This window comes from Pelophylax lessonae (genome assembly GCF_965119305.1).
Source record: "Pelophylax lessonae genome assembly, chromosome: 5".
In the NCBI taxonomy this organism is placed as follows: domain Eukaryota; kingdom Metazoa; phylum Chordata; class Amphibia; order Anura; family Ranidae; genus Pelophylax; species Pelophylax lessonae.
The window spans coordinates 536541256-536543135 of NC_138772.1; the positions used below are offsets into that span (position 1 = coordinate 536541256).

The 1880-nt window shown below is 42.6% G+C and overlaps 1 protein-coding gene across 1 annotated transcript; it reads right to left on the minus strand.

The window, feature by feature from the left end:
• Nucleotides 1–491: 491 nt before the first annotated feature.
• On the minus strand, nucleotides 492–1632 carry LOC309556583 (uncharacterized protein; the record flags this gene model as incomplete). The annotated part of the gene is made up of 2 exons (XM_082259023.1): nucleotides 492–1371; nucleotides 1517–1632. The coding sequence occupies 2 exons, from the start codon at nucleotides 1630–1632 to the stop codon at nucleotides 492–494; spliced, it is 996 nt and encodes a 331-aa protein (XP_082115149.1).
• Between the last annotated feature and the right edge of the window lie 248 nt (nucleotides 1633–1880).

Here is a 1880-nt window from a genome sequence, read left to right on the forward strand (position 1 = left end):
CATACCAGAATATCATTTGTATCAAAGGCCAGTCCAGCATCCAATGATGCCAAGTACATCACCTGGCCATTATGGTTATAATCCATCCTACCCCCCTAACCCAACCCTGCCATATAATAGGATGCCAACGCATACCCTCCCACCATGTGGACCCCCATCCCATGCACCACCATTTACCCAGTCAAAGCCCACCAGCAGCCAGCAAACGTCAAGCTCTCAGGACTCCTACATGTCCCAAACGTCTGCATCTTCCTCATCAACGCATTTCGGGAATGCTCCAAGTCCCTATTATCAGGACTTATAAGGTTGACTTTGGATTTTGAATTGTCTTTTATTTCATATTAAAATCACAGAGGTTGTTATGTGTGATGCTGTTTAAATAAAAAAAAATTTCTGACAAAGAATTTGTTTTTATTCTTTTATTGAACAAATGGAAACTATTATATTAATGAACAAAAGGAAAATAAGTGCAGTTACAATCTTTAAAAAGATTACATATGGGCATACTGCCATGGAACCTCTCCTTCAGGGGTCATGAAATAATCTGCGAATTTATCTCGTAGAGCAAGAGCTGAATGGTTCGGGCGCAGTCCTCCATATTGCACAGAGGGCAAATGTGTTTCATCTTCATCATCCATGCTCAAGCCTTCTTTATCACGTACGATATTGTGCAACACACAACATGCTTTGATCACTTCTTCGGCATTATCCACTTTAAGTTGAATGGCACTATGGAAAATGCGCCACTTGTTTGTTAAGATTCCAAATGTGCACTCAACAAACCTTCTTGCTCTACTCAGTCTGTAGTTAAAAATCCTTTTTTGGCTTGTTAGATTATGTTTGGCGTATGGCCTTAAAAGGTGACGTGAGAGGGCAAATGCTTCATCAGCCACTAAAACGTGAGGTATAGCTGGTCCATTTGTTCCTGGCAGTGGCTTGTCAGCAGGTAGGTTCAGACGTCCATCTAACAGCCTTCTACCCATAGCGGATGTCCTGAAGACACGGGAGTCAGCAGAGCTACCATATGCACCAATGTCCACCATAATAAATTTATAGTTGCTATCACAGATAGCCATCAGCACCAATGAAAAACATTTTTTGTAATTGAAATAACTGGAGCCTGATCCAGGAGGCATTCTAATCCGCATATGTTTCCCGTCAAGGGCACCAAGGCAGTTGGGAAATTGGGTCTTCATCAGGAATCCCTCAGCTATTTGCAACCACACATTTTCATCAGGGACAGGCATTGCAATCGGTGTTAGCTCCTCCCATATGGCCTTGCAGGTGTCATGAACGATCATTGATATTGTAGAGATCCCCAATAGAAAATAATGGTTCAGACACGTAAATGTCTGCCCGGATGCAAGAAACCTAGGCATAAGGAAATTAGACAAGAATTAACGGAAAAGTACATTTTAGTTGGTAATTTCATGTTATCTGACATTTGCCCCTAGCATATAGCATGACATATAGCATGACAACAGCATATAAAGCATGACAACAGCAGCTGACTTACCTGAGAGTCACTAGCAGACGCTCCGCTGGCGGCACACTGCGTCTCATATTGGTGTCCATCCGCTGAAGACGTGGTAACAATTTCTCCAAGACAAAATCAAATGTCGTTATGTTCATTCTGGTGAAATTGAAAAATTTAACCGGATACCGTCTTAAATCCGCATAGTGTAGGGAAAGAAATCCCTCAGAGGGCCTCTTTAGCATCATCGGATGAACCCAATAGGTGCGACGTTTTCGCTGAACAGTCTTCCTCCTCCGGCTCTCCACTCCCCTCACATAATACAGTAGCATAAGACATGTGACATCATCCCAAAATCGGGAAGGGGCCATTGCTCGCTTTGATATAAATCACAAGAAATGAGACA